This window comes from Perissodus microlepis, chromosome 6 (genome assembly GCF_051167445.1).
Source record: "Perissodus microlepis isolate ML-2025 ecotype Zambia chromosome 6, ASM5116744v1, whole genome shotgun sequence".
NCBI classification, from domain to species: domain Eukaryota; kingdom Metazoa; phylum Chordata; class Actinopteri; order Cichliformes; family Cichlidae; genus Perissodus; species Perissodus microlepis.
The window spans coordinates 35,432,684-35,460,603 of record NC_140466.1 but is presented as its reverse complement, the minus strand read 5'-3'; the positions used below and the strand labels follow the sequence as shown (position 1 = coordinate 35,460,603).

The window sequence follows — 27,920 nt, the reverse complement described above, 5'->3', positions numbered from 1 at the left end:
AGCCAAAATTTTTTAATTTTATATCAAATGCCTTTAACATTGATAAATATTAAACAATATACAAAGGACTGCCACACATGCATTGCGTAGTGTATTTATAGTGCATCCACAGATGGGATGGTACACTCACATGAAGCTGCTCATCATCTGTTTGGTGTCTTCTGAGCTTCGGGAGTTTGCAAAGCTGATGAACGAGCAGTAGACTGCAATCCATGCGCACCACTTAAGCTGAAACACAAACACATGAGTCAGCTTTAGACTGTGTTTATGTTCTGACGAGCTTATTAGCTTTTTCACCTTTTTAAAAAAAGGTGAAAAAGTTGCAAGGCTGAAATCTGCTAAAGAAATAGAGGGGCATCTAACAGCACAGCTCCTAAATTGCTCTTAACTGGTACATGAAGTACATGAGGAACAATTATGTGGTCTGGAAGTGCTCGTATCACAGAAAGCATACAGAGATGCTTAACACAGCATAACCCGTGTGGGGGTTATGTTGTGTTGAGCATCTGTTATCCTATTTGGACAGAGGTCCAAATAGGATAACAGCATTCCAGGAAAAATCTAGTCTGAAGCCAAGGGTGGTCCTGAAATCTGTTCTCAAACAAGCCTCTAAATCACTAAATCCTTAGTTACAGTATTGAGTAGAGAATGGAACAGATAGAACATGAATCACATGGGCTCAAAATAAGACTCCACAGGTTTTATATACTGAGGAGCTGGAAGAGAGTAAAGTGTGTTTAATGCCTGCTCCAACTGATTCAGAAAGCTGCATTCTCACACAGGGATCCTTTGAGTAATGTGTACAAAAGTTCAGAGCTTAAGTGCAAATGTGAAAACAGCAAGAGAGTACATTTTTAGGTGTTGCCACTGTTTGTACACCATCTTTAAAACACCAAATGCAATAATTCCCAGCATTTGCCTAAAATTTAAGATGCTCTTTATAAAAATTTTGACTTGAATCAAAAATGAGTAAAAATGGCCGGTTGGTGATTGAAAGAAGGTCAGTTATAAAAATGTTCTCCTTGGACCTTGAATGAATGACTTCAGCTCCATCGTCTTTTTTTTCCACTCATCGTGTCCTTTGTGGTCACGTCAATAGCTGCTGTTCATCCTTTCATCTAAAAAGGCAGGTTTACCTTTAATTTTCTAAATGGAATGAATGGGACTAAGGTCTATCCTTCCTGGGCAACACATGTTTATGTGGACACACAAACATGCAGAGAACAAAGGAGATGGAAGTCAGAGTTTTGGTGTGAGGAGGGCTTTGTGTGTGTGTAGGTCACCTTGAGCATAAGTCCACACATGCTGAAGATCATGCCGAGCAGGTTCATGTAGTCAGGTGTGGGGTCCTCCAGTGTCGGGTTGGTCTCTGTGCTGGGAGGTTTGTACCTGTCACAACACAAACGTATTTTAACCAAAGACAACTAAAAGGGAAACTTACTGTTTCTTGGTCACTGTTAAAATCTCTGGTCTTAAGTTTATATAAATAAACACACATTTTACAAGTTATTGCCTAATTTATTGGTACTGGTTGTTTTTGATTTGCAGCTGTTATCATTTTCCCTACAACAACTTCTTAGTTAACCATTGTACATCTTTATGAAAACTGCTACTGACTGACAGCTAACTCAAAAGAGACCCATTGACAATCACAATGGTAAATAACGGTTAAACCAAAATGGGAACAGGTTGGGTTAGTCACGACGACTTTGTGTAATGGAAAAATTAAACAACCAAGAGCAGTATTTATTAAGTCCTACAGCTAATTCGCCCAGTTAATCCTTTCAGGCTTCACTCATTATAAATGATATAGGTTAGCTAGCTGTTAGCTCTATTCTTTAACGTAGAAACTTGTTTACTGAATTAAACGCCCACCTTAAGATTTTATTTTGCCTCCTCGGGTCTGCCATATTGTTAGATGACATAGTATGTTTCAAGGTCTTCCTACAGTAATGAAGGTGAAAATAAGTTTAAACACCGAAAACCGACAGACAGCTGACCAGCCACTTCAGGAAAGGAGTCGACAGAGAGAGACGTTTCCGGTGTATTTAACAATAAAAGCTTAACTCAATCCATAGGCCAATATTAAAGCGGTAAATGCTATTTGAGCTTTTATTTTGACGGGAATAAGTGTTCCCATGATGCATTGCGTGTCTGTTCTACAAACATGGAAGAAATGATTTAAAGGAGCCGGTTGTAGCTACAAACTGAGCAGAAACGTTGCTTTTAATCAAGAATGCAAACATGGCACGTCCCTGAAACTGTGTCTTAGTAAAAGTAAGTGAGCGAAATAAGTTACATAGAAGTAAATAAAGTTGACTGCTTTTAGTCAAGAGGTCTTTTAAGTCATTCATGGAATAAGGAGAAATTGCCAAAATGTATCCGTGATGTAACTTAAATAGTTTAAATACTTCTGTTGGTATGTAGTGCTTTTGTGAAAGCTAATAAAAAAACCTGTCCTTTCTGTATGACAGAATATCATACTCCGTAACTAGCTTAAATTTTTGTAGCCGTGTAAACCTCTTGTATTAAATCTACAGCAGACTACTACTTTCGGAAGAATTTAACAGTTTGGGATCGCTACAGCATGTCCTTCATATCATCCGTTTGTCTTCTCTGTGGTCTTCGTCTTTTCCTCACACCTGGCACCTCCACATCCTTTGTTCAATACTATGGTCTAAACCACCTCAGCTTTGGCTCTTTGACTTTGTCTCCAAACTGCTCGACCTGAGCTGTCTCTCTGATCTAATCTAATTCTAATCTCCCCCAGTGTTGCAGTGCCACTACTACTCTTTGCATCATCACCATAACACCCGCCTCTCTCCCATTCATACACATGTATTCTGTCTTGCTTCTGACTTTCATTTTAGAAGGAGATGTTAATGTGGGTAGCTAAAATGTTTGTGTGTGTGTTTTAAACAGAGGTTAAGTGATGGCATTTCCTCAGCCCAGACCTCAGGCTCCTCAACTTCCTCAACATCTTCTCAGGACCATAGACTGTCAGCAAGGAGCTGTCAGGGCTGTTCGCTTCAACAGTAAGAAAAAGCCCCCCCAAAAAATTATCCTCAAATTGAGGCTGTTCAGCTGCTGGCTGAACAGACTGAACAGACTCAATTGCTAAATCTGGTTGTAATGTATATATGCATAATAAAATATTACAAGTTCAGTTCAACTCAATAGAATATGTTCTTTATTTCATTTGTTCAAAGTATGTAAGCTCTATTCCTCAGTTCTGAGTTATCCACTTATATCAGCTTGTCTCTGTGCCATGTCTTTTAAGTTGATGGGAACTACCTGCTGTCTTGTGGCAGTGACAAGTCTTTAAAACTGTGGAGTACGAGCCGAGGCACCTTGTTGAAGACGTACAGTGGTCATGGATATGAGGTTTTGGATGCAGATGGGTGAGAGAATTACCATGGGGTTGTCCACAGGGTTTTAGTCTCAGGAATATAGGATCAGAAGTAATATAAATGAATGACCTTTTCTCGTTGGCTCTTTGCACAGGTCCTACGACAACAGCCAGATTTGCTCATGTAGCTCAGATAAGACGGTGATTCTGTGGGACGTTGCCACTGGCCAGGTCACACGCAAACTCAGGGGTCATGCCGGGGTGGGTCCTTCTCTTTTTAGCTCTGTGTTTCACTTTGGGCATTGTGGTATTTCATTTGAAAAACATCTGCATGTTTTCATGGCAGCTGCACTGTTGTTTGTGCCTGTGTACTTGTTTTATGTAATATTTTTACTGTCTGTCTCCTTTTCAAATTTTCCTTTGCAGAAAGTTAACTGCGTGCAGTTTAATGAGGAGGCAACAGTCATATTGTCTGGTGAGTCATAATGACATTAAATTATTTATGGAATGTGGACGTTCTAACCGGTGTCTGCTTTATGTCAAAGTCAGTTATCTGTAAATTCTCAAAGTTTCCATGCTTTAATCATCCAACTTGAAATGTAAACTATTTTTAGTATTTCTTGTATTTGCTTAGCAAATGTGTAAACTATTACATTTGTATTTACTGCATTTCATTTTTATGTATTCTCGTCATTCAGGGTCCATAGATGGGACGGTTCGGTGCTGGGACACCAGATCCAGAAGATATGAGCCAATCCAGGTCCTAGACGAAGCTCGGGACAGCATCAGCAGCCTCAAGGTGGCACAACACGAGCTGCTCACCGGGTCAGCACTTCAGACATAGTTGAAAAAAACAACCTGCATGTTAAAAGTTTCGCAATTTAAAAACAGATTTGATTCGTTTATTCAACTGTTTTGTTCATTTTTGCTATGGCAGCTTATAATAATAATGATCTTGTGTTTTAGGTCGGTGGATGGCAGAGTGAGGCGCTACGACCTGAGAATGGGACAGCTACATGTTGACTTCATCAGCAGTTAGTAATCTAACTCTCTAATCTCTGCTGAGATTAAACTTTTACACAGTTTAATCTCAGCTGATATTACTGTTACACACTGATTTTTGTAGCAAAACAGTTTCACTGAAAATATAAAACCACTGAAGTGTTTTTATCCTTGCGTTCCAGGTCCTATTACCTGTGTGTGTTTCAGTCAAGATGGTCAGTGCACCCTGAGCTCCAGCTTGGATTCAACACTCAGACTTCTAGACAAGAGCACCGGTGAAATGCTGGGAGAGTGAGTGCTGATTGTTTTCACTTACAGTGTGATGTGCTGCCAGTATGGCTTCATAAAGTAAAAGCAATACAAGAAGTATTGTTTTTTTGTTACCTTTTTGTTACTAACTTAAATCTGAAAACTTGTTCCCTGACAAGCTGACTGGTTGCAATATTTTCTTTGCAACAAGTTTCGCTCAGCAGCAGCCAGCAACCACCCATCAGCTTGTCAGAGAACATACATTTGTCCCTCGCGACCGTTGGTTGTGCTCTTGAGTAATGTCTGAATGACATCGCTCGACATACCTCAACATTTAACATAACCTCAGGTCCAAATGACATAAAATGAAATGTAGAAATTTCCCACAGAGCGCAGTTAAATTATAGTGAATCATTACAAGAGTCTAAATGGTACGGTTTACTGATGTAAATACGTTTTTTAACTTGTGTTTTTATCATATACTTGTTTTTATAGGTATACCGGACACAAGATGAAGGGCTACAAATTGGATTGCTGCCTGTCCAGTAAAGACACGCACGTCCTGAGCTGCTCAGAGGACGGACACGTTTACTGCTGGGACCTGGTGGAGGTAACTATGAATTTGATTTTCAAAGGGTACTTAAAGGGCCTCTGCAGAAAACAACTGCTATTAAATGAAGTGAACAACATCTCCATTCTGTCAGTCACTTTTGCATCAATGTGGTTTTACATCTGTAATCATTTGTTAGTATCACAGTTAGGTGTAGTAATCAGGGAAGATAATCAAGTAGCATTTCCAGACACATGTATCGTTTTATAAATGATATCTTAAGCAGGCAAGATACAGAGTGTAAACTAGCTTTGCTACACAAATCTAGTGATGGTTACTTGTAGCATTAGCTGATGAATTGAATTTCAAAATAGCCCGCTAAGTTACCAGATCAGCTCTGTGAGTTTAAAGGCTCAAGAACAATATTTTTTTAGCTGGTATGCTAACTTTTTACTGGAAAAAGACTGCGTAGAGGTAGATTTAATATGCACAACTAGCCTTGCTAATCCTGACTGTGCATTTCCACTGATGGTTAAGTTCCCACTTGGTCATTCAAGTGTCTTATTTTAGCCTTACTGCTAATGCAGATATATTTTGGGATTATAAATTTAGCAGCAGGCTGGCTAATCTCAGCTAATTTGCTAATCTGATTGCCACCAAAATGTTGCCCACTTTTGGAAATGAGAGCACAGGGATGGGTTGAAGCACTGAAGTACTGTATAAGAAACACATCTTTTGGATTTTCACAGAAAATGATGGCAACCAATGGTCTGAAAATGTCTTCAGAAACGTCTAATACATGAAAAACATTGCATGTCTTGTTCAAATAATAGGTGAAATGCAAGAGTTAGTCAGAACCACAGTGGGTGGAAATAGAGCGTTCTCAGTGCAAACCTCCAGCAGATCATTATCATGTAGAACCTGTGTGATTTTTGTGACAGAATAATGAATAGTGGAGGTGTTTGTCAAACCCGCACAAAAATTCTTTACTAAAAGCATACAGTCTAGCATCCAAACTAACATTTTTGCTTGTTTTACTTTCAGGGGTCTTTGTCGTTGAAGCTGCCGGTGGGGAAAGCAGTTGTCCAGTCCCTGTCCTTCCACCCTACAGAGACCCGTCTCCTCACAGCTATGGAGGGGCGTGTCCAAGTGTGGGGCGCAGAGCAAGAGGAGATGGAGGAGGATGTGATAGCCACGTAGAGGGTGAAAACAAGAACCTGCTGTCTGTACATACAGTCTGTCTTACGGACCTTAGAGAAGCGCACAAACCTGTTCCTCCCACAGCCAGATGTTGTGCCTGGAAACACTGGGTTTGGTGCTGGAGTTATCACTATATTGTTTGTTATGTGAGTCTTACCAGGAGAACCTGTTCTCTAGCATACTAATCAAATGGGATTAGGTGTGCACCCAGTGATAATGGACATGCCTGAGAAACCAAGCTTTTTATCAGAGCTAAATAGAAATGTTCCTCCATTTAATTTTATTTCTGTGTTCCACTCAAAAATAAATAAAGAGAAAAAGGTTCAGCTTGAATAAAATCTTAACAAGAAACTGTTTAATTCTTAAAAAGTTCCAAGTATTAGAGTTGTTTTTGTTTGAAGCTGAGTTACATCAGTAAACTAAATTCTTAATTTGTAATCAGTCTGACGAGAAGACAAGTGAGTCCTTAACAAACCAGCCAAATCATATAGAGGCAAAAAGTAAAGAAAGAAAAATACTTGGCTTTGGTTCACAGACATAAACATTGTGATTGTGAATCCACTTCAAATTCACAAGTTAAACAGACAAGCTTGCAAAATGAGTGATTTTTGTATTTGTGCCATTCTTTTTTTATATATAAAATCCTTCAATAATAAACATTGTATAAATTACACCAACGCATTTACTGCATGTGTCTTTTTCAACTAAGAAAACTCCCATAAATACAGATGTGGTCAGCAAGAGTTTATTTTTATCAGAGATTGTGGACATCGTAGATTTGCAATGTAATTTGTAATTGTAAAATAAATATAATGAGAATGACAAAAAGTATCAAATAAATAAATAACTTATCTTACATACATACATTTTATCTTACATACAAAAAGCTGTCCACTGCAATCCGCAGTGATTGTCGAACCACTGGGCGTGTCTACGCAGCTTTGTACATGTCAGTTCTGTTATTCAACCCCAACATCGCACCAAAGAGTTTAAATAAATACATATGAGTGTATTTACAAAATGGTCAAGTTGTTGTTGAAGAATTGCGTTGACACTTAAGCTTAGTTTACCCTTTTAGATCAGAAAATATTTACAACAAAAATCAGTTGGCAATAATAAAATAGTAAAGCTTTCATTAAAAGACAAAAAACGATCAATGCACTTTTGAACAGATAACTTCTAATGCCCCATACACACATATTATTAGCGGACATCCCATTAAAACTGAGTCAATGAGAACAGCAACTGCAATCAAACATTTAAGGCAGCTAAGTAGTTTTGATATTTTCACCCAGAAGTCATAAAGAAAACAGCTTATTTTCAGCTTATTGAGTTTCTCATTTCATAAGAACTGATTTCCGCTTCATTAACTGCACACCACGAAAGAACAAAAGTTCATTCATTTACAGACATTACAAGAGAATGTTCGCCAAGTTCATGTCCCCCTTTTACAGTACCCGTTTACTCTCAGCCATCTAGCCCACGCAGCTGCAGCCGGCAGCTGACAGCTTTTCCACCTTGTGCCATCGGTGCGAGTTATCAAGAAAGGCCACGTCCTCGTGGTGGGTGGGCCTGCAGCAGGGTGCATTGTGCCACAGCTCCCCGGGCACTGGGCTGGGGAGAAGTCCAGTGAGCAGCAGGTTGGTGAGGGTGAGGTCGTGGTTGGAGCGCACACGGGGACACATGCCGCTGCAATACTTGAATAAAATAGTCTCATCTGAGTCGTAGCCCAGCCCCAGGTCCCGAACCTGCAGCGGGATGGAGTGGAGGCCGCACTGGGAGTCCAGAGCTGAGCGGCGTGATCGAACTGGGATCGGTACGATGGGATTCAAAGATGGTCCGACTCCAGAAGCTTCCATGTGGCTGTTTTCCACAGCTGAATAACTGCTCCTTTTGTCCTCATCTGGAGAAATGTGTGCAGACGCTGTCTGTCGTTTCAGATCTGGAAAAGACAAAGTCATTTATACAACTGATAAACCCACTGACAACTATATTTACTTTAATTTTCACATTCTCAAAGCGAAAAGTCATCGGTTCCAACCGTCACTTGAGTCTTCACTTACCAATCAGCGATCTCAGCAAGTGGCCTTGTCCCCTCTCGACGCAGAAAAGAATCACCACAAACTTCAACAGGGACCTCATCTCTATGTTCTGGTCTTCGTTTTTCGCTGTCGATCAAAGTGGGGTGGGTTTGTATGTCTGCGAGTGATGCCTAAGATGCAGACGAGTCGCGACCTCCAATATATAGCCCCAGGAGATAAGGGGGGGTGAAGGGATGAGGCAAGGAGGTGTAGCGGGGAGACAGACACTAACCCGTTACTTGCCAACAGACTATCCTACTCACCTGAGCCTGACAGGGAGCGTAGGAGGGCAGGCGGGCGCTTGACCCAGAATTTGTCCTGTTGGGATTATCTAATTGATGTAAATCACTGGTTTATTGTTGAGATTCTCCCAGATGTTTTTCCAGAGGATGCTGGCCCCTAGCAATATGGATTCCCAAAGGCTCAGGGCTTCTTAAAAGCTCCTCAGTGGTGGACAGTGATGTCACTTTGGTAATGCTGAGAGGTATGTGCGACTGTGTGAATCAGTAGATATGCAGACAAGCAAATAGTCAGACATTCATAGATAGTAATTTATCCAAACATAAATACAGGGAATAACCAATGTAGGAAATGCATGAGAAGTGTTAAGGGCTGAGAAATAAAAAAGGCCTACTGAGTCATTGTGGAATGTCTCATATTTGGGCCCTCTTATGTTCTGCTTCTTGATTCAATGCAAGAGACGTGAAAATGTGAAACACATTAAGAATAACAAGGGGAGGCTATAATTAGAACATAACAGGGCCTGCTTCAACAGACATTCCACATTAGGTGACTTCTCTTGAGCTGGTCTGTAAATTGAGGGATTTCACCAGCAATGTGTGGCTGACAAGTGGAATATGTAGAATGTGGGTTATGTAACAGTTATAGGGCCCAAACAGGCAGTGCTATTGGAATTTCACGTTTTCATCAAAGTTCGTATTTGGGGGCAGTTTCTGCCAGCCGCAGGCAGGGCGAACGCCCAATCGGTCCTTATTTAGCAAATGATCTTTATCATTCTGAATATATGCAATCAGCTCAAATTCATTTGTAAGTTACCAAACTTTGTGAATTTATTTTGGCCTTCCTCTGTGCTTCTCACTAAAGATATTCTGCTTGGGACATCCATTATTAGAGATGGACTGAGGTGATGTGGAAAGCCTGTCCTCTAACGCTTCAAAATTCCTTTCAGAAAGTATATATATCATATTCTCTGGGCTAAAGCAAATTTAGCGAATTTAATGAACCCTAAAAAATTGTATCTAAATACAATGATTATTTACATACAGTACAGTATATAGGAGTATGTTTAGATGTGCCACTTTGAAGTTGCCTTGTTCAGTCCTGCATTTTCGAGCCCTCATTATCTCAAAAATCCAGCACTGAAAAAAAAAATAGTAAAAAAACTGGTTCTTATACAGCACTTTTTACTCTACCTGAGGACTCAAAGCACTTTATACATCTTGCCTCATTTACACCCACTCATACAAGCACCTTCTGCTATGCTTTTAAGTGCTTTCTATCTATTATTCATAGACTTTGATACTCGAATGGATGCATTGGAGATAACTTGGGGATGGGATATGTTATAGTTTCACTAGCAAATCTAGTATCCGTGACATAGAGTAACATAGACAGGCGTTGTTAATTTGGATGTTTTCTCCTAATTCTGCAAATTTTTTGACTAAACTTTGAAGGGTCATATCACCTTTTGGGATAAGTGGCTGGTCTAAACAGCAACATCTTATAAAAAGGTCTCCTTTTTATGACACAAGGCTCATATTGTATCCAAATTGTTTTCTAATACGAACATGGTCATATTTAAACACTTGGTAAATGTTTAATATGAGATTAAGAGAGTTAATGCCCTGAAAATCCCAAATGAATGACAACATTATATTCAAAATATTCCATCAACCTGCACTAAGGAAGTTGTGAGCATTCAGAAATGCTCTGAAAAATATAAGGCGAAGAAAAAGGCCTGTAAGTTTTCATTGCACGGCAGTAAAAATGTGCACAGACCCAATGCACTAAAGTTATTGTGAGCAGGTCAGGAGGAAACATTTTGAGTGCTTTTACACAGAATTAGCAGATGAGGAGTTTACATAATGTCCTTGTGTTTCGATTTTATTACTTCCCGCAGGACAGTCTGTACTCTCTGTTTTTATGTGAGCGTTTAAATGTTTAAAAACGGAATTAAACCAAATCTAGTTTAAATGTGGTGACTTCTACCTATAGAGAAATTAAACGAGAAGAAGACAAAATGATTACTGTAAACTTGTAACAGTCAGTTCAGGAGGAGCACAAAATATGATATTATTTTATATTATATATTATTACATTTACCTGAGTCTTCGATGAATAGACAAGGCTTTTACCATTAAAGAGCTTATTTAAAAATATACTCATTTTTCATTCAATCGAGAAATTTACTCAGGCTTCAAAGCCTGATCCTTGAAAGAATTATTGAAATTCCTGGCAATAATTTTTGTGGGCCATTATTAGTTCAAGACTTAGGGATGAGTCCTCAGTAATTCATATCAACAGTGGTATAATAGATGAGAACTGGTGCTGTTTAATGCAGTAATAAATACACTTAAAATCTCTTTGGACGCACTCATTTTGTCCAAAGGATTGAAGCCAGACCTCTAATATTAAGAAGACTCAGTAAAACTAATGTTCTTTCTGGTGATTGCTGTGTTGTAATTCTTGCTATCAGCACAGCACGATTTGCACGTCTTATCTTTTGTAATTCTTTAGCTCTTATTCTTTTATATATTTATGTATTTTGTTATGTGGAATTTAAATTTAAACATGAAAATGTCTGCAAAGTTCAGAAACTGGATTTGGGCATTAAAATGAATTCCTGATCTGGAGAAGAGTGTGTATGACCAACAATCACTGAACTGATGTAGATAAATCAACAGGATCGCTCACATCTGACACCAGGAGTCTTATTTGTATGCAGACCCTCTCCCCCTCGTTATGACCATATTTGTCACACGTGGTAAGTGATGTTCCACTTTTTAGTTACATAATAATACTTGCTGCTCCCATCTTCTGATGAAAACCATTGAATGCGATTGAAAAACAAACAATTTCTTTTAAAACCAAAGGTGAAAGGTTAAATCTTTCTCATATGACTAAATTGCCATATGGATTCAGGACTTGGAACAGGACCAGTCAAGTAGAGAAAAATACCACAATACCACAGCTAGACACCACTTAAATGTGTCCAGCCATTCTTGCTCATCTTTTTTGGTCTTATTGTAAATGTATATGTAAGTTTATTGACAGCCTGGACAAAACTTTCAGTTAGCTGTCCTCAGAATATTAAGACCTTTATTACAGAAAGCTTCCATTTCCCAGCTATTTGCATAGAAAACCAGAAAACGAAAGGGCAAAGGACCCAACACATTCCTTCCACTTCTTAAAGAGACAGGAAGAGACAGGGGAAAGGGGAGGAGGTGGTGGGAGAAATACAGTGGAGCAAGAGCAATCCTTTTGGATTACAGGGTGAAGAGCCCGTCTGGAATTCCACTGTTGTCAAAAGACAGGAATGGAAAGAACGTGGCATCAGTTTCTGTAAATGAACAAAAACAGAAAAGATAGAAATCTGATGCTATTTATCAGACATCATCAATCACACTGACTGATATTGTTCTAAAGTTAGAAACCCAGCATTTAAAGCAGTATCAAAACCTGTATGTCAAAATAAAACAAAGTAGGTTGATATCACTGTAAGTGCTGTGCTTTTTTTTATATATATATATATATATATATAATTTTGTGGATCCAATTGCTGATGTTTACACATGGTTTCTAATTTAGAAAAATTAGAAACCATCTAGCTGTTTTTAATGCACCACAGAGAACCAATGACCTGATGTAGAGCGGAGGTGCTTGAAACATCTCTTTCTTATTTGGTTGAATAAAACTGAGCCCTGCACTGTGCAAACTGTTACGCCCTACTTAAAAACGAAGGCAAACCTTGAATAGTTTTTTCTTTTTTGTTTGCTTGTTTTCATCCCACTGCAAACACCTCTTGCCATTAAGGTCTTTTTCTACTTTGTAGGCGGGCTCTATGCAGTCCTGGAAAACTGAGTACACTTACTGCTTACATAGGAAATAAGATGGTAAGTCATGTGCTGATAATCACATTTACTCGATTAAATGATCTTCAGCAGTGTCAGCAGTTTTTGTCTGTTTGCTGTCCTGGAGCATTCAGTTGCGTTCTAACACAATGCCACAATATTCTCAGGAGTGGACGCCCCAGCAAATTCACCCCAAGATGTGCAATATCCGAAGAAACTGCAAAATAAACTCCAAGAGCTTCATCTCAGTTCATGAAGGTTCATGAGAGTACAATTAGAACAAGACTGAACAAGTATGCCTTATTCAGACAAATCCTTTTTAAAATGAATATGTCAGCATAGCTTTGTTTTGGAGAGTTTCATCTGAACTAACTAAAAGACTTCTTGAACAATGTCCTTTGGACAGATGAGGCCAAAATGGAGATGTCTGGAGATAATGCACATTCCCACGTTTGGTAAAAACCAAACACAACAGATCAGCACAAACACCTCATACAAACTGTCAGCACAGTGGCATGGTCAGTTGGGTTTATTTTGCAGACACGGGACCTGGGAACCTTGCACTCATCGAGTCAACCATGAACTCCTCTGTATGCCAGAGTATTGTAGAATCAAATGTAAGGCCATCTGTATGACAGGTAAAACTTGGTCAAGTTGTCATTGCCCTGCATGCAGCATGACAACAATCCTAAACACAGGAAATCTACAATCTACATCTTTCCAATAAGCCATGGCCACTGGTCATGTACTAGTGGCCTCTTCAAATCCAAAAACAATGCTTGTCTGTATTTTTCTATTTTCTTTAGACTGGCCTGATTTTGCAGGGGCCACGTTACAGCTTCTTTGACTTCTAGGTTTTTAATAAACTGTCTGGTTCCTGGCCTACTTTTACATTTGCAAAGCATTGTAAATCCTTAAAGTGAAAATCACTGCCCTCCATAACACTTTGCCTCTGCATTCCTACATGCTCAGCACCTTGTTTTTTGTCTCTTGTGAAGCACATGCATACAATCAAAAATATATTTCCTTTAGAGTGTACTGCTTCCTCAGTGTCTGTCCATTCAACAATGAGGAAAATTATCCTACCTGGGTAAGGAGAGGCATTAACCATTTGATTGTGATACTCCTACCTCCTTCACTAAGCAAGTGCAGTGGACCTAAAGTCTTCTTCCTGTCATGTATTTTACATTTTCTCCTAATGACACTTGAAATTGCTGTTACCTGTTAATTTTATATGCAAGTCGGCTTTTAGAAAAACTAGAACCAGTCAAATTGTGAGAAATTGTCTTAGTATGTGGGAAAATGTTGTACAGTCCAACACGAAGAAAGACACCTCATTGCCCTACAATACACTCCATGCTGTAGCAAGTCAAAGACTCAGAGATGCTTTTATGGTTCCTTATTAGTTTTTTAGCCTAAACCAATTGTTAGTACCAAAGCGAGTTTAGTCACCAAGGGTTTTTTTTAATTGTAACACTTCTTAAATTATACAAATTATACTTTTTTGTGCTTTTTGTATCAACTGACTGAATATACTCACATATTGTGCTTCTAATATATAATTACCCACCATCTAACTACATTTTCAAGTATAAGTGAAGTGTTTGAGATACAAATACAAGTTTGTATAGCAGTTACCTTTAAACCAGTGCCATCAGCCTATAATCATGTTCAGACAGAAACTGGGATAACTGTGGCCTTGCAAAAACTGATTTGATGAAGTAAAAAGTTCACCATCATACATGTAATGGGGAAAGTTTTTTAATACACAGTGTGCAGTGTAAGTTTCAAAACCTACAAACACAACAACCCCCCGCCTCCAAAAGAGAGAAACTAATGTTCATCAAAGAAAAAGAGTGTGATTCCATTTCAAAGTAAGAGCGCGTGTATTATATTGTATCTGTGTGTTGATGACTGCAGAGCTATCACAGGGTTTTGCAGTTGTGTCATCCAAGAAGAATTAGTTCTACATGATGAATTTGGCTTTTATCACTCTAATAGTCATGTAGGAAGCTCTTAAAATAGGAACTGATAACAGGACATGTTACATTCATATTCTATGAATACTAATTGGCTGCAGTCTCTGGTGCATTCCTGGAGGAGCTGGTCAGACAGTCAGTCCATATAGGGCTCGTCTGAGCTGAGCGGGTCAGGAATGAAGGGAGCAGCCTTCCTGTAACTGGAAATATTCAGAGAGGATTTAGCCTTGGAATGTCAAACTTGCACGGAGCTTCTCCTATTCATGCCGTAAATCTGTTGGTCCAAGCGGAGACGCTCTATCGTTTGTCATCAAGGCACAAGAATGCACAGGGCTTCATTCCAGCTAATCTGGGCAGCAGGTGATTTCACACACACACGCACACCTCTCCTGTGATTGAGGATGTGCAAGGTTGTTGGCATCAGCTGAAAACTCCTAGACCATGATGACACAGTGACATTTCACCTGTACGTGATAAGACAGGCAGGCAGTTCCATTATCATTGGCATTAATCTGCTCTTAGATTTTGGAACCTGGCTGCAGATATCTGCTCCTGTCCAAACACTCATCCAGTTTTCCCAAACGTGATGAATGGGGTGAGATAAAGTTCATACTGAACACAGGGTGTAGGATACTGCTGTTTTTCAACATTTTCAGGGTGTCTATCAGTAGCCAAAAGTTCAACTGAAGACCCCTTTGAATACCAACATACCAAAGTTGTCCATATTATTATGTTGTTGTCTGAATCTGACTCTAAAACACCTTAAAAATAAGGAGACCGACTTCAGAGATTTTCTCAATTTATTGTTAATCTCGCTTCTTCTGTTTCTGCAGACTGACATTCAGGTCGGTGAGCAAGATCTTCATCCTCCTCAAGGCCTTTTCTGTGGCACTTTACCATCTTTAAGATGGTTTTTAGACTTTGAAGTTAGAGAATGTAATCGGTTTTCACATATAAAAAAAAGCTGGAACTGTAGAGCACCAAAGTTGCATCACGATGCAAAGCCTTTTAAACAAATTAGTACTCAAGGCTTTTTATTATTAGATGTATTTAATATATTTTTAAGACTTCTGGGATACCTGCACACACCTGAAACTTAGAAACACTTCTAAAGCAAAACGGAATATAATTCATTTATTGTATTTGATAGACAGGCGTGTCCAGATGTTTTTATTGTTATGTTTAGCCATGTAGTGTCAGGGTGAAAGTTTCGTTTTCATTCCTAAACTCTTTAAAGACTCTGATGTGAACGAAAATGCTAAACAGCAAGACATTATTTCCAAATAAATACCACTGTTATCATCACTGCGAAAAATTGAGTGTTTTAGATTATGCTGCAGTTCACAGGGTGAAATTCAAGTACATATTTAAGCACTTTCAATGTCCCTTTTCGAGCTTTTTTCCAGCACATCCCCCCCCCAAAAAGTGCATGTTTCAATTTGCATCACCTCTGTAAGACCATGTGGACATTAAAACAAATCATCCCAGGTGAACTTAAACACCTTTGATCCCCTTTTGTTAAGACAGAAAAACACACCACACAAAAATACTGCAAAAGGACGGGCGCCTTATATACATAGCGTATAAACTGAAAATGCACATTTCACTTAAAAATTAAGATGTGAACAAATCAACTTGTTAGACATGCTTCTCCTGTTGAACCCCCCCCCAAAAAAAGAAATAAATAAGTCTTCTCATCAGATATTGATGCTTCTTTCCTGTGTGACAGAAAATAGGAGACAGATGTTTGTTTGTTTTTTAAGTTAATTCCCAATAAAACTGTTCTATTGCTAACTACATTGCTGTCTGTATTATTGCTGAAGTCCTAAATGATCACCTTTAAAGTGTTTGTGCTAATAACATCATGTACAGTCAGACAGGCATGGAGAACAGCACTGACTGGGAGGCTTTGAACACATCACATAGTTCAATTCAACATATAAGACTTTAAGAATGCACAAGCATCTACTTAAAATCTATTGAATTTATCATGTGTCATATTATTATGTACAATTCCAATGTATTTTGTTCATCTCCCTTAAATAAACAGGCAGCCTTAAAGTATGAAATATTCATATACAAACACACATAAATGTGTGTACTGTCCCTGTGGCTGATAGTGCCCCACAGGCCTCAGTGTGAGCTTGAAGACATTTATAATGTTTAAGTAGTTTAATGTGTCGGTGCTGATGATAAACACAGTTTGAATGAAACTTCGGTAGCACAGAAACAAGTGGCTATTCTTTGTGACCATATGGATCACTCATATTACCATTATTTCACCCAAAGGCACCAAGTTAATACTCAAAAAAGCTGCAGCAATACACACAAATATAAACAGTACTTGGTGACAACTTTGCTTTTAGCCTCTATCCCTCTGGGGTCCAGGGAATAATTGGCCGTTTCTGACTACTTTTGATTTGGCCTCTATATTTCACCTTTAAAAACAGTTTATCTTGCCAATCTGTTATTTACTCATTTTGACAAACTGTAAATATGTAAATATTGTGCTTAAAACATGAGTAGAAAGTGATATTTTTGACTGTAAAACCACAATATATTTAACGAATCATTTTCATAACTTGAAGTGCAAATAGAAATTGTACATGTTTTTAAAAAAAGGCACAAGTTTTGCAAACAACAAAGTTGTATGGTACTATTTACCTAAAAATGCAGCCAAGGCTCAGACGTTTTTTATATAACCATTTAAAACTACTTACAGAACAATCAGCTGTTCTGCATCAAATAAGAAGACACACAAATTATTTATGCAACTCCAGAAAATAGCTTGTGTTCACTATAACACAGATGAGAACAGCACAGGGATAAACCTGCAGGTCTGACAGCAGGTGTGTCACTCAGCGTTTACACTGCAATCTGTCTTTGGTGGCTTTAAGGCAGCAACTGTGACTTTCACTAGTAGAACTGACACACAAAACAAAACAAAACAACGACTACACTACACACTAACTACACTAGAGAACACACTAACTTGAGACTCCAAACACGGTAAACGTCACAAATCTCTCACTATCAAAACTCTCGCTCTCTCTCTTTCGCTCACTCCTAAAACTTCCCCCTCTTCCCAAACAACCAGATGCCACATGTTGCCATATCATTTTTTGATTGGTCCACACGGCACATTTTCCACCAATAGGGAAAGAGTGTTTTTTCTTTTTCTTTTTTCACTCACAATCAAAGCATGTTTGCTAGCACTCTCCTGAAAACGCTGTTTTTACCGTTTCTTCCCTTAGTAAACACCAGTTTTATTCAGAAAACCCCCCAAAAAACATCGGTTTTACGTGTCCTATGAACACAGTTTAAAACCTGGTACATAGTTTGAAATCCGCATGTTCGACCCAAGTTGAAATGGAGAGTCTGGGTCCATCGACCCCAGAGGGTTAATCAGAAAGCCTAAGTTGGCTAGTTTATGTATCGGGCTAATGTTTAAAGCTTTCACTTGAGTAAATTAACTCATATTACTGCTAAGTAATGTTAGCTAAGTTCACAGTATATTCCATAATAGCGCTGCCATACTGCATCACACTCAGTGCATTTCAATCATTTCTCCAGCGAGTTTGATAGCAAAATAATAATCATAATTTTAAAAATTACCATGTGTAACGTACACCTACTGGAAAATTATTTACTAGGACTCACCTATCATGCGACTGGAGAGCGCAAACTCTGCCATTTGTTCCATCAAACACTCATTAAAACAGCAACCTACAGGTATGTTAGCGCACTCATCCCCGACTGTCCGACGGAGAAAATTCAAGCATTTTCAAGGATTTCAAGCACCCGTATGAACCCTGAGTTCAAAGGATTTGAAGCCTGTTTTATTATTAGTCTTAAGACTTGAATTATCAACAGATAAATGTCAACACCAAGCTCTGCATTTTAGTTGTACTGAACTCCTGGACAGGTTATATTATGACCCACTTATTTAAATTAACATATAAGAGAACTCAAGAAAAAAAATACATTCCACAGGTTTTATTGAAATACTGTGATTATGTAGTAACAAAACACCCATCACATTTTTTCAAGTTTTATACAGTAAACAAAATATATTTTCTTAGATACAAACACCAAACATAATTAACTGAATGGCTCTGGGGGAAAACAAAACATTGTAATGTTTTTCTACAATGAAACACTGCAGCGGACATAACCCAGAGGACAGAAAACCAGGATCACGTTCCACTTCTTCATTCTGAATTCCCTTTCAGAAAGACTGTAAATTATAATGAACCAACCAATGACCAGTGTTCAACACCAAGACTCCCAACAACCATGTCACAAATAATATATATTATAAATGCTGTTAAAGTGCCTGCTGTCCACACAAAACCGGGGTGCTCCTCTTCATTTGACTCTACACTGATAATGGTGTAGCCAGGGTGTTTGTAAGTCCCTGCCTGTCCACAGCAGGGCTGCACAGCAAGGACGTGTCCTGTAGGAGAGACACCAGCTCAAAGGGGCCAGGCTGGTCAGCTTTCTCTTGTGAAGACTGTCTATGCGCTGCATGTTCGGGTTGCATTTTGTAGACCACTCTCTTTGTTTCACAGTAACCGCTTAACCTCGAAGCAAGAGATCTTTTGGCTCTTGGCTTCTTCAGCTTCTTCCTCTGTGGGTCGTGGACGACGCTGTGACGCTGGAGGCTCTGGTTCATGGCGAACGTCTTCCCACAGCCGGCATGGGTGCAGACGAAGGGTCGGCGCTCCTCGTGGAAGGAGTTGATGTGGCTCTGCAGGTTGAAGGCAGTGGTGAACGACCTGTCACAGGTATCCCTGGGACATTTGAGGACCACTCTCATTTCAGAGTGGATGTGCTGATGCTGCTGCAGAAACCAGGTGTCCCTGAACACTCGGCTACACTGCTCACACTTCAGGGTGACTCTATGCTGCTCCTTCCTGTGCTTCAGGTACTCAGTCCAAGTCTTCCCCGTGAAAACACAGCTCTCCTCTTTGCAGGGGTACCCTCTGTGCACCTTCTCGTGACGCTTCAGTTTGCTGGGGAAGCTGAATCGCATCTGGCAGCCTTCGTAAGTGCACTGATAAGGGGGCAGCTGAGTGTGCTGCTCACACATGTGAGATTTGAGCTGTTTGTTCTTCTTGAACTCGAGGCCGCAGCCCTCAAACCTGCAGACGTATTTCCTCGGCTCCAGGCAGTGGATGCGGCCGATGTGTCGGGCCCGGTTTGCGTTGGTGGTGAAGGCCTCCGCGCAGCCGTCCACGGTGCACCGGAAAGGCTTCTCTCCGCTGTGACTGAGCTCGTGCCTCGCTAGGTGGTACTTACTACAGAACGCCTTACTGCAGCCGTCGCGCTCGCACGAGTACGGCTTCACCCCCGTGTGCTTACACAAGTGAGCGTCCAGTTTCCACTGTTTGTTGTAGGCAGCCGAGCAGCCGCTAAACGAACAGATATAACGTTTGTATGACTCCACTTTAGTTTCCATTCCTGCGGCATTGACAGGCGAATTGTTTTTAGCTCGCTTAAAAACACGTTTTTTCTCCCGATACCGGCGCTTCCCAGAGGGCTTTTCGACGTGACGCCACTTCCGATGCCAGGAAATTACGTCTTCATTACCCATCAACCCTCTGATGTTGTTGTTGTGCAGCAGCAGTACAAACGGCAGTTCCAAGGTTGTTTGTGAGTATACCTTAGATTTTCGTCCACGAGTAATCACAGCTGTTGGATCTTTCAAATGTCACTGCAGTGATTTTTTATTTATGGATGTTTTTGTGTTCACGTTCTCCTCATTCACGCTAGTAGCAGGCGCTAACATTAAGTAGCAAGCTAGCTTTTGCTAAGGCTACGTAGCCTTCGGCCAGCTTGCGATAGCTCATCCTCTCCAGCAATTTGTCAAAATACCTTTTGATATAGTGTTTAATGTACACGACACTAGTATAACAGAAATGCTTTCAGTGTTCACGTGCTCTTTAACAAACTAATTTCGACGTTTTGCGCTTCAAAGACAGTTGGTTTCTTTTGTTATACATCCGAATCAGAGCTTCATTTTGTCTTTAACTGTTTGTTAAAAGATTACTGGGCTATTTGTTTCAACGTGCTTTCGGATGAAATCAGTTTCGCCAGCTTTTGAAATATTAGGTGGCGAGGTGCGGTGTTTTATGCTGTCTGTGGTTTAGAAGATACTCGGGGAGTGAAACTATGATAACATATGCAAAGCTATGTGTTCCTTGCGAAATCAGTATGTTTCCTAACTTACAGGATACTTTTCAAATGTTCTTAAAAATAATTAAGGAGGGCGCTTAAATTGCTACAATGAAAGGTACATTAACCTTACTCTTACAGTGTGGTGTCAATGACTGACCTTCTTTTTTTGTCAGGTGAAAAGGAGTGAGTTCACTCCTGGGGCAGCGTTCCAGTTGTCACAATGGTAAGCTTTAATTCAGCTGTTTCCAGGGATGCACACAATTGGAAATACTAGCTAAAGAATAATAGTTTGTATTCTTTATTAATAAAGTCTTCTGCATTGTTTTCTTGACAGGGTGAAAGAAAGGGAACAAACAAGTATTATCCTCCAGATTTTGATCCAGCCAAGGTATGTTAGATCACACAAACTTTTTGGGTGTCAGTTGTTTTAATTTTACTTTTTTGCACGGCTTACATTTTTATCATTCGATATCTTTAGCATGGATCCCTCAATGGCTACCATAAGACCCACGCCCTGCGTGAGAGAGCCCGGAAACTGTCCCAGGGCATCCTCATTATCAGGTTAGTGCACACTTGTAGAGTAGTAATGAACTGAGGCCGGAGATGGGAAATTATTACATTTTCAGTCTTGTATGAGTTACCGTCCACAAAAATATTTGTACATTCAAATGACAGACGCCACAGTATAGCTGTGGCTTCATGAATGATATTCTACCACCACCATCACCATGTGATTAAAAATAAGAAAAATGATACATGTACATGTATATGTGTATTATATAGTTATTAGAGTTTTGTGTGTTTTTGATTAGCATTCATTTTTGTTTGGCTTTTTCTACAGCTTTAGCTTTTTTCTGTCTAGAATCGTACGGATTTAGTTTTATTGTTTTATAATAACTTATTATTATTTTTGTGTTAAATTACAGAAAATAGCCAGATGGTGAATCTATTAAAATAAAGCATTTCCTTTTACTGGCAGAAACATTGAACAGAACCTGGAGCTTTTGTACATAAGGGTCTTTCTTTAAAACTCACCCAAATTACATGTTTTAATGATCTATTTTGGTTCCATCAAGGTTTGAGATGCCTTACAACATCTGGTGTGATGGCTGCAAAAATCACATTGGCATGGGTAAGTTTGGAATGAATGAATGATAAGATTGTACCTCAAAGAAAATGATACAATCAGTCCTTCTTTTCATTTCCACAACACTGATGTGTTGTTTGCACAGGGGTTCGGTACAATGCGGAGAAGAAGAAAGTGGGGAACTATTACACCACGCCAATTTACAGGTAAACGGGAGGATCAGGTCAGCTGTTAAAAGAAAAAGCTTTTGCTGTTGTGCAAACTTTAAATCAGAACTATAAACATGTGTGTGTTTGTATGCTGCACTGTATGTAGCACTAAAATTCATCTTGAAGCTGTCCTCGAATTAAAATCTTGTTTCCTTAACCAGATTTCGGATGAAGTGCCATCTCTGTGTGAACTACATTGAGATGCAGACAGACCCAGCCACTTGTGACTATGTCATAGTAAGCGGGGCTCGCAGGAAGGAGGAGCGCTGGGACATGGCTGAGAATGAACAGATTCTCACTACAGGTAACACAGTTGTGGCTTTTACAAACAAAGAAACAAACAAACAAACAAACAAATGGTTTGGTCAGTGCTCTTACCTGCACTGTGTGTAAATATTATGCACAAAATGGGCACCATGATATAATCATTTTTCTGTGTTGGACAGAATCATATAGACAGCACATATCACATCAAAAGACATCTCCACAAATGGTTGTTTGAATATTTGATGTAATCTGATGTCATTTTTACAAAAAAAAGGGCTTGTTTGTTGCTACTCAATACAATGTAACTTTCCTTGTTCCTCTTTGGACAGAGCGGGCAGAGAAGGAGAAGCTGGAGACGGATGCCATGTACAAACTGGACCACGGTGGGAAAGACAAGGAGAAGCTAAAAAAGGCTCTGCCGTCTCTGTCAGAGATCCAGGACTATCAGGCCGGGAAGAAGGATGACTTCCAGCTCAACAGCACCCTCCGTAGGAAATTCAGAGTAAGATATTGACATCCTCTTGGCCATTGCAGTAATACTACTTTTCTCATTTGCTTAGACATTCAGAAGTAACATTTTCTAAATGGTTCACTCACAGGCCTAAAATTAAGGTCGGTGGCTGGAATGACACCCTTTGCTTGCAGAAAACATTAAGATATTATAAAATAAAGTATACCATTGTAAATGATTATTATATTTTCACTCAGTCATTACACATTTCAAAAGAAAAATACAACACATGCCAGTAAAATTTTAATGTCTGCTAGTGTTAATTTATAATGCATAGAATATAGCATGTTTGTATGTATGAAAAGCTAAATCTTGTTGCCCTCTACAGCTGCACTTTTCATATTTTCTTTTGTGTGTTTTCAAAAAAATCAAGCATTTTCTTCATTTATTTTAGTCACGTGTCTGTGAACTGATATTCACATTAAAGACCTAAACTACTGCTAGTGAAAATAAAATATGCATGTGACTGCATTTTCTTCAACACTCTCTGTAATAGTCTTTTACTCATCCTTTTACATACCTTTGTGTTATCACGGGCCTAGACGTCTGTCAGCGACCCCACCAGGCAGCCTCTGGACATCAGGACCAAAATGTTCGTTCTCTGGCTGGTTGTTGAGTAGTTGCTGGGGGTTTCTGGCTGTCACTGTAAAGTTGTTCAGAAAGCGGGTGCTGTACAGAATTTAGTGCTCATAGTTTGTAGGATTGTCAGTTTTCATTGTTAAAACAAAATTTGTGCCCCACTGCTGAAGCCAGCATGTTTCAAAGGACACAACTTTTACTGTAAAGGTAAACAAGCTTCATTTCCAGTTTGCATGACACTTTGGGATGTTTTACTACTGCTAGTTGGCGAATGCTTATACATAAGTCTGCGCCTTTCCTACAAACACGGCTGACTGTGGCAATCTGCTAGTGACTGAAGTAATCACAGACAGGTTTTCAGTGCAACAGCTGACACTTGTTTGAAGTGTACGGTGTTGCACAGACCAACAGGAGTCAACCTACAGTACTCTCAGCTGGTCAGGGAATACCCATTCCTGTATTTGGTGGTTGCCAGGCAGCTACTACCTAGTCTCTAGGCCTGTGTGACTGGATTTTGTGTTAAAATTTTCCTTCAAGCTCTGGATTTTGTGTATGGCAATGGAAAGGATAACGTACTTTCTCAAAAACAAGTTAACATATTTTGATGAAATTTGGAAGCCATTTAAAAACTTTCTAAAAGAAGTAAACATCGGACAACTCCTGCAGGAGTGTGGATGAGGAGAAAATTGTTTAGTACGTGCTAGCTATTTTTATTGTCTACTTTTTTTTCTCCTTTCTTTTTTGTTTCCTTGAATATGTATAAATGCCACATATTGTACAAATGTATACATATTCTATGTGTTTTTTTTTTATTTTTTATTTTTTTATTTTGTTGTAGGTTTGGAAGAGAGCAGGGTGGGAGGTGAGGGCGGGGAAAAAGGGTTCCTATTACAGCAGCATATTATTGGGAAAACAAACCTTTGTATGCTGTTGCAAAAAGCAATAAAAATATTGTTTTAAAGCTCTGGATTTTAATGACAAAATTTAAAAGTTTCATACAATGTCTTCCTTTGTCGTGTTTGCATGGCTGTATAGGAAGAGAAGAAAGTTCTGGCTGATCAGGAGGAGAAGGATAATGCAGTGAGGATGAGAACCAACTTATCCATCCCACTGTTACCAGAGAAGGAGGAGGATAAGAAACTGGCAGCACTACTTACCTACCAGACACCTGACTGTAAGCAACATATTTTGTCACAAGTATATAAATTTAAAAAGCATATAGTGAATTATTTACTGTCTCACTCTGAAATCCTTTACAATTTCTGCATCATTTTCTCCTCATTTCCGATTAGCATATGAGGACAAACAGCAGAGCAAAAGGAAGGAGATCGCCTCTCGTTCATGGTTTAACTCTGCATCAACACCACCAGGTGGTGCTGCAGGCAGCCTGCTCCATAAGCTTGGACTCCAGGGGAAAGAAATAGCTGTGGCCAAAGCCCTGGGTTCCTCACACAGTCCTTTAATCCGCAAACGGACATCACAATCTGGAAACAAGACTGAACAGTGTGCCACCATCACCCGCAGAAAGTCACACCATAATGTCAGCACAAGCGATGGGGACATTTCATTGGCCACACCCACAGTGGAAACCTCATGTATAGTATCGGAACAAATGGTTCAGAATGAGACAAATGGTGATGGTTTCAAGGAAGTACATATCAGACCTACAGAGGAAGCAGACAAAAAACTGACAAATGGAAAGGTGGAGGACCGGAGTAAATGCTCAGGAAGAGTCACATCTCTGGTGGCAGACTACAGTGACTCGGATTCAGAGTCTGGACAGTGAGACTGAATGATAAATGGGACACTTTGTGTTTTCAGTGAAGAGTCACAAGAAAAATGGAGATAAAAACAAACTGTAGATATTTGTCACAGCTGCAGACGTCTAACATATGCTTCTTTTATCTGCTGAAGTAATAGTGCTGCATTCATCTTTAATATCTGTGTGGCCTGCAGATTACAGTGTCATGGTTGTGTCATGTGTGAATGTGTTGGAAAAAATGTTTAGAACTTGACCCAGCTATGGTATTTGGTTATTTAACCTACATGCCTCAGATGCCCAAACATGTGTCCCAGTAATAAAACAGCCAAGAAGCTTGTAAAATTAAATGTAAACTGCTTCATCTAGTATTGCTGCACTTTTGTTTAATTTTTAGTTCAGTATGTTGGCTCAAAGTGTTGAAATTATCCATCCACAGTAGAATAACTTGTACCAGATGCAAAGTTCATTTTTATCACAGGCCTGAGGGGTTTACTGCAAAGGAGCTTCAACACAGCCGGTCACAAGTGTGGTTACCAGCCAGGTTTTCTGATTCAGGCTTTGTGTGCACTCACACAAAAAGGGGCACAAAATGATCTCTATGAGCGCTGCCTACTCGACTTGTTGATGTTATCAGATGATGATGAAACAGGGATTACAAATGAATAAAGAATATAAGAAACAGAACACTGTTGCAATAACATAGGAAATGAATACTTCAGAAAATCGTTGCTCTTAGGATTTAACCTGCAAAGTGGAAAGTAATTATTTTTAGATCATTATTTTAATCGCTAATTCTCAGTATTGGAGTTTATTTTTAAAGTGACAGCTGCACATTGGCGCTCTGAAGCTTTAAAGTGGATACATTTCAACATTAAAGGTTAATGTAGGCGCTGTGGTGAAATCCCTGTAGTTTATTGCCAGATTGAAAAGCAATTAATTTTATTGATTTATCTTTGGTGATAAACACCCAGATCAGTTTGCTGCTCTAGTAGCTGCAATTCCAGCAGTGTAAAAAAAAACAAAAAAACAAAAACAAAAAACCCCTTAGCAGCAGATTAACACTAAGGTGTCACAGCCTGGCTCAAAGTATATGTCAATGAGGTGTGAGACCATACGTAGACTTAGGAGGTTGTTAAATATTTTCATGAAATAAAGAAACTAAAAAAAAGCTTGAGTAATTGTCAGCACATGCATGCCATGTCTGAAAGCGTTGGTGTATGAGTGAGCATGTGCCAACACCAAAAACCAAAATGCTTTGCTAGCCAAGCAGCACCCTGAAAGGAGGCCCTGGCAGGGCTTCTTTATAGGGCGTCTTAGCCTGACCTGCTCAGGTTTGTATTTCCATAAAACAGTTCCTACAAACCTGGACAACTATTGACATTATAAATAAACCTAACACATGTAACATATGCATTTTACAGATTTTTTATTCATAATCAACCTCACTGCCAAGCACATTGATATATGCTCAAACCGCTTCCATCTCCAGACTCAGCTGTCTTGGATCCTAGCGGAGGAAGGAATACTGAAGAGGAACTAGTACAAAGCATATTAATGATACAGCTGTGACAAATGACTGAGGGACACGAGACAAAGCATCTGCCATGACATTATCTTTGATATGCTGAATGTCCAAATTGTCAGACTGAAAGAAAGCCCACCAGATGAGCCTGTGATTTGGGTTCTTCGTTAAGTTTAAACCTGATAGGAGTTGATATGTGACATCTGCATGCAGCTTAAATGGGTGATCCAAATGGGGCCAACATCTGAAACTGGGTCAGGTCCACCCACCAGTTGCTTGAAAAAAACAGACACGGATAACAAGAAAGCCAAGCCAGTGCTGTGTCAGTCACAAATAATACAACAACTTTACACATTTTCTTCATTACCACATGACTGCTGCGTGCACATTCAATTGACAATGAAATGCATGGTTTGTGCTACTGTAACTTCCAGCTGAGCTTCATTCGTCATGTTAGTAAGTAAAATAAGTGAACTAAAAACAAAATGACCCTTTGCCCTGGTTAAGACCTCCCCATGATTCTTTGCCAAACAAGTCTATAGTTTGTTTTATTAATCAGCAGCTACATCCCTCCCCTTTCTATTGACTCTACAGTATCTGATGAGGAAGTATGACAAAATTTTTGGGTCTCTCAAATTAGGTGACTGACTGGTAGCCATAGTCCACAGAAACTCCAAGACAATCGTTATGGTTCGACTGAAGCTACAAAACATTTTGTTCCTTGTACTTTTCTGCAACTCAAATGGACAATTTGACCATTCTAGGAGGTAAGAGGCTTTACTTACTCAGTACCTGCTGTGTGTTGGACATTACATGTTTGAGGGTTTGTATAATAATCGTGCTGTGATCTTTACAGGCATCCATGGAGGGACAGGTATGTATGTGTGTGCACAAACATGTTTACACAGGAGGTCTGTGAGCAAGAATCATACAGTACAGACAAGGTTAAGCCTCTGGTAGCTTCAGTTATTGTTTTTGAATCTCATCCCCAGATTTGTACCAATTGACCGATACTGGGATCTTCATGAGTAAGTAACCTTTGGTGGATTCGGCCTAACAGAAAGCAAAACATGCATAAACTAAAAAAAGGAATAAGTTAAGAAATTAAGATGTGTTGATTCACTGTTTATCTTTAACATGTATTTTAAAATATCAAATTCATATTTATTACCCTCAATCTTTGGATATGAGCTCTCATTTCCTTATCAAATGTATTCTCATCATGGTTTTGTGTGGCCTTTTCTGCTATACAGGGAGTGCAGAATTATTAGGCAAGTTGTATTTTTGAGGAATAATTTTATT

General features: G+C 39.3%; 6 protein-coding genes across 6 annotated transcripts in view; 3 read left to right on the top strand and 3 right to left on the bottom strand.

Annotated features, from left to right (window-relative positions):
* The window catches only part of wdr83os (WD repeat domain 83 opposite strand), a 3,265-nt gene extending 1,215 nt beyond the window's left edge, over positions 1 to 2,050 (bottom strand). The window contains exons 1-3 of the mRNA XM_084932128.1: positions 1,876 to 2,050; positions 1,284 to 1,389; positions 131 to 228 (exon numbers count right to left, since the gene is read on the bottom strand). Coding sequence (XP_084788254.1) covers positions 131 to 228; positions 1,284 to 1,389; positions 1,876 to 1,925 — 254 coding nt within the window. The 5' untranslated portion in view covers positions 1,926 to 2,050. The remainder of the gene's footprint in view (positions 1 to 130; positions 229 to 1,283; positions 1,390 to 1,875) is intronic.
* A 105-nt stretch (positions 2,051 to 2,155) lies between these two features.
* On the top strand, positions 2,156 to 7,092 carry wdr83 (WD repeat domain containing 83). Its single transcript, XM_084932127.1, has 10 exons — positions 2,156 to 2,277; positions 2,923 to 3,035; positions 3,281 to 3,401; positions 3,505 to 3,610; positions 3,776 to 3,824; positions 4,048 to 4,174; positions 4,316 to 4,383; positions 4,534 to 4,642; positions 5,096 to 5,210; positions 6,195 to 7,092. Exons 2-10 carry the CDS (start codon positions 2,933 to 2,935, stop codon positions 6,348 to 6,350), a joined length of 954 nt encoding a protein of 317 aa, XP_084788253.1. The 5' UTR covers positions 2,156 to 2,277; positions 2,923 to 2,932; the 3' UTR covers positions 6,351 to 7,092.
* Positions 7,093 to 7,825: 733 nt separating this feature from the next.
* On the bottom strand, positions 7,826 to 8,492 carry LOC146386098 (persephin). Its single transcript, XM_084930063.1, has 2 exons — positions 8,414 to 8,492; positions 7,826 to 8,292 (listed from the first exon to the last, which is right to left on the bottom strand). The coding sequence occupies exons 1-2, from the start codon at positions 8,490 to 8,492 to the stop codon at positions 7,826 to 7,828; spliced, it is 546 nt and encodes a 181-aa protein (XP_084786189.1).
* Positions 8,493 to 18,482: 9,990 nt separating this feature from the next.
* LOC146386097 (transcription factor IIIA-like) lies at positions 18,483 to 20,097 on the bottom strand. Its single transcript, XM_084932125.1, has one exon. The coding sequence runs from the start codon at positions 20,095 to 20,097 to the stop codon at positions 18,880 to 18,882; it is 1,218 nt and encodes a 405-aa protein (XP_084788251.1). The 3' UTR covers positions 18,483 to 18,879.
* Positions 20,060 to 25,461, top strand: yju2b (YJU2 splicing factor homolog B). The gene is made up of 10 exons (XM_084932126.1): positions 20,060 to 20,156; positions 20,855 to 20,904; positions 21,016 to 21,069; positions 21,160 to 21,242; positions 21,758 to 21,813; positions 21,914 to 21,974; positions 22,139 to 22,281; positions 22,574 to 22,746; positions 24,370 to 24,508; positions 24,627 to 25,461. Exons 2-10 carry the CDS (start codon positions 20,902 to 20,904, stop codon positions 25,118 to 25,120), a joined length of 1,206 nt encoding a protein of 401 aa, XP_084788252.1. The 5' UTR covers positions 20,060 to 20,156; positions 20,855 to 20,901; the 3' UTR covers positions 25,121 to 25,461.
* A 1,759-nt stretch (positions 25,462 to 27,220) lies between these two features.
* Positions 27,221 to 27,920, top strand: part of LOC146386095 (venom factor-like) — a 32,074-nt gene continuing 31,374 nt past the window's right edge. Inside the window, exons 1-3 of the mRNA XM_084932124.1 lie at positions 27,221 to 27,385; positions 27,475 to 27,492; positions 27,611 to 27,646. Of these exons, the coding sequence (XP_084788250.1) occupies positions 27,306 to 27,385; positions 27,475 to 27,492; positions 27,611 to 27,646 (134 nt within the window). The 5' untranslated portion in view covers positions 27,221 to 27,305. The remainder of the gene's footprint in view (positions 27,386 to 27,474; positions 27,493 to 27,610; positions 27,647 to 27,920) is intronic.

What these genes read in the sequence shown, in the direction of transcription:
- LOC146386098 (XM_084930063.1), bottom strand. Translation starts at nt 8,492, where the DNA reads ATGAGGTCCCTGTTGAAGTTTGTGGTGATTCTTTTCTGCGTCGAGAGG. An exon ending in CTTGCTGAGATCGCTGATTG is followed by an intron (nt 8,293 to 8,413) that starts GTAAGTGAAGAC and finishes TGTCTTTTCCAG; the next exon opens with ATCTGAAACGACAGACAGCG.
- wdr83 (XM_084932127.1), top strand. Translation starts at nt 2,933, where the DNA reads ATGGCATTTCCTCAGCCCAGACCTCAGGCTCCTCAACTTCCTCAACAT. An exon ending in CAGGGCTGTTCGCTTCAACA is followed by an intron (nt 3,036 to 3,280) that starts GTAAGAAAAAGC and finishes ATGTCTTTTAAG; the next exon opens with TTGATGGGAACTACCTGCTG. An exon ending in GAGGTTTTGGATGCAGATGG is followed by an intron (nt 3,402 to 3,504) that starts GTGAGAGAATTA and finishes CTCTTTGCACAG; the next exon opens with GTCCTACGACAACAGCCAGA.
- LOC146386097 (XM_084932125.1), bottom strand. Translation starts at nt 20,097, where the DNA reads ATGGGTAATGAAGACGTAATTTCCTGGCATCGGAAGTGGCGTCACGTC.
- yju2b (XM_084932126.1), top strand. An exon ending in CAAAAATCACATTGGCATGG is followed by an intron (nt 21,814 to 21,913) that starts GTAAGTTTGGAA and finishes TTGTTTGCACAG; the next exon opens with GGGTTCGGTACAATGCGGAG. An exon ending in CCCTCCGTAGGAAATTCAGA is followed by an intron (nt 22,747 to 24,369) that starts GTAAGATATTGA and finishes ATGGCTGTATAG; the next exon opens with GAAGAGAAGAAAGTTCTGGC.